The sequence below is a fragment of the Pyrus communis genome, chromosome 6 (genome assembly GCF_041283825.1).
Source record: "Pyrus communis isolate YQ-2024b chromosome 6, ASM4128382v1, whole genome shotgun sequence".
NCBI classification, from domain to species: domain Eukaryota; kingdom Viridiplantae; phylum Streptophyta; class Magnoliopsida; order Rosales; family Rosaceae; genus Pyrus; species Pyrus communis.
Genome location: NC_142570.1, coordinates 13461772 through 13464227, shown reverse-complemented (window position 1 = coordinate 13464227; position 2456 = coordinate 13461772). Strand labels below are relative to the sequence as shown.

The following is a 2456-nucleotide window of genomic DNA, read 5'->3' as shown; positions in this document are numbered from 1 at the left end:
AATGCTACAAAAATTAATTTCTCATAAGCAACATATATTTCAATAACACGTAAACTCAAATTTCACATGACTCACAATTTTCACATACATATATATCACAATTAAATAATTGAAACTTACTAATTTATAATTAAGAACAGATAAATACCTTTCCTTTAATTCTTCCAATCCAATCACAAACCTACAACAATTAAAATTAATTAATTATACAATTAATTGGGAGAGAGAGAGATAGAAGAGAGGGTGTGAGTGTGAGAGACAAATTTTGCAGAGGAAGAGAAAGCAGCAACGTTGGGGAAGAAAGAAGAAAAGAAAGGAGAGGGGAGAAAGAAGAAGGCATGGACCTTTTTGATGAATAGGGGTTTGCTCGACAAACTATTTTGTCGGGCAAACATACAAAAGACGTCGAGCAAAATATTTGCTGGTGATTTTTTTTTACAGGTCATTGTGGACCTTTATCCAACAGCGTGTTTACACTTTACTCCACGAAATGTGCAATTAGGTAAAGGACCTCAAGTCGATGAACATATATTTTGCCGGGCAAACCTTTACAAAATACAGGCCATTTTTTTCCCTTCGGCCCAAATGTTTACCCAACGATTTTGTTCTTACCCTTCGAATTTCATCGCGCAAAATCTTTGGGAAAACCCTAAATATTGACTAGCTTTGCCCAACCATTTGGAAGCTTCATTGGGTAAAATCACTTAGTCCGACCAAATATAGTTCGCCAGATCCACGGTACCAAACAAGGTGGAGCTTTTAGTGGGATAAACCTTCAATGAACCCCAAAAATATTAAGGTGTGCCTGCTATTACAACAGCCAAAACAACTATAGACGAGAAGGAAAGCTTAGAAGAGTATATCCACTGCTAACTAATTTTGGGTCTATGTGAATGCCCAAGGGACATTTATTCGGGTCTGTGTTAAAGACTCCATCTATGCCGGAGATGCAACAATTTTTGGGTTAGAAACTGAGATTTTACGATAATTTTTTGTCAGTTTGGGTGGTTACTTGTCTTGGGTTTTCGGGTGGCTAGTTGTCAATTTGGGTGGCTAAGTCTTACAATTGGTTTGTCATAATAATGTGGTTCAACTTCGCCCTTGGCGAGAATTAAACCTAAAACCTCTCATTTATAAGTGAAGAAGAATATCTAACACCTTACAAATTTTGTTTTCACCAAACGGTCTAGAAATCCCAAATCCATAGGGCAGGCCACCTGATGCATCGAAGGTTCCTGGTCACACAAAGAATCCAATTTTTGAAAATGTCTCCAACAAAAACAAACTTGATCTTCTAGAGGGTATGTGTCATTTGTTTATATATGTTGTACTTAACTATCAAATTCTTCTGAATCATTCGGCAGGGCAATGCCGTCCGTAGGTAGAACCAATGCTTGACTGACTCTACGAACTTCCATTGATCTCAAGTCGATCTAGTTCCCTATAAATATTCAACCTTTCAATTTATTTGGGCAACCAAATCAATTGAGCTCATCCTCTCAACACAACCAACTTCACAGAGTAAACCTAAAAGTAACTCAATACTAGTTGTGATGATTTCTTCCTGGCTCTTCATAATCCTTACTGTTCTCGCAACTTTTGCACCTTCGATTTTGGCCACAGATTATGTTGTTGGTGATGACAAAGGGTGGACAATTAATTTCGATTACCAAGCTTGGGCTCGGGGAAAGATGCTCTTTGTTGGCGACAACCTTGGTAAATTTATAAAACATAACCTAAGTATTATTGCGGTGTTTGTAGTTTTAGCGAAGTTCAACTTTAGTCCATGTAGTTTCAATTGTTACGATTTAAGTCCATGTAGTTTAAATAATCGTCAGAATTCTTGTATATCATTTCATTACTCATCCATTATTTTGTGATCCTTGATCTTATGCAGTTTTTAACTATCCAAAAGGAGTTCACAACGTGTACAAAGTGAATGGCACTGGCTTTCAAGAATGTTCAGCTCCATTAGACTCTGTGCCATTAACAAGTGGAAAGGATGTGATCAACCTTGCAACCTCCGGAAGAAAATGGTACATTTGTGGTGTTTCGCGGCATTGTTTAGATGCCGGCCAGAAGCTTGCTATAACTGTGTTTCCATCATCCTTTGCTCCTAGCCCTAGCCCCACCTCTGAAAATAGCGACCGGAAGTTTTCTGCTCCCAGCCCTAGTCCCACCTGGGGATACAGCAACTAGAAGTGTTAACTTGGAATAAAGACATGGGTATCTCACGATTAATACCGACATTTGTCGTGGGTAAACCCGATTTTTAGTATCCTAGTCTTTTTACTAATTACATTGTTACTGAGTAGGTGATTTTTCCAATTATTAATGACTTTTGCAATCTGTTTGTGATACTACAAACGATGAATGAATTGTTCTCCACAGTTTGTGTAATTTGCATCTTAACGAAAGTTGAAACACACTTCCTCTGATAAACTACTTGGACCAGT

At 37.8% G+C, this 2456-nt stretch overlaps 1 protein-coding gene across 1 annotated transcript; it reads left to right on the top strand.

Annotated features, from left to right (window-relative positions):
• Positions 1 to 1553: 1553 nt before the first annotated feature.
• LOC137710017 (blue copper protein 1b-like) lies at positions 1554 to 2199 on the top strand. The gene is made up of 2 exons (XM_068448982.2): positions 1554 to 1716; positions 1898 to 2199. Exons 1-2 carry the CDS (start codon positions 1554 to 1556, stop codon positions 2197 to 2199), a joined length of 465 nt encoding a protein of 154 aa, XP_068305083.2.
• Positions 2200 to 2456: the final 257 nt, after the last annotated feature.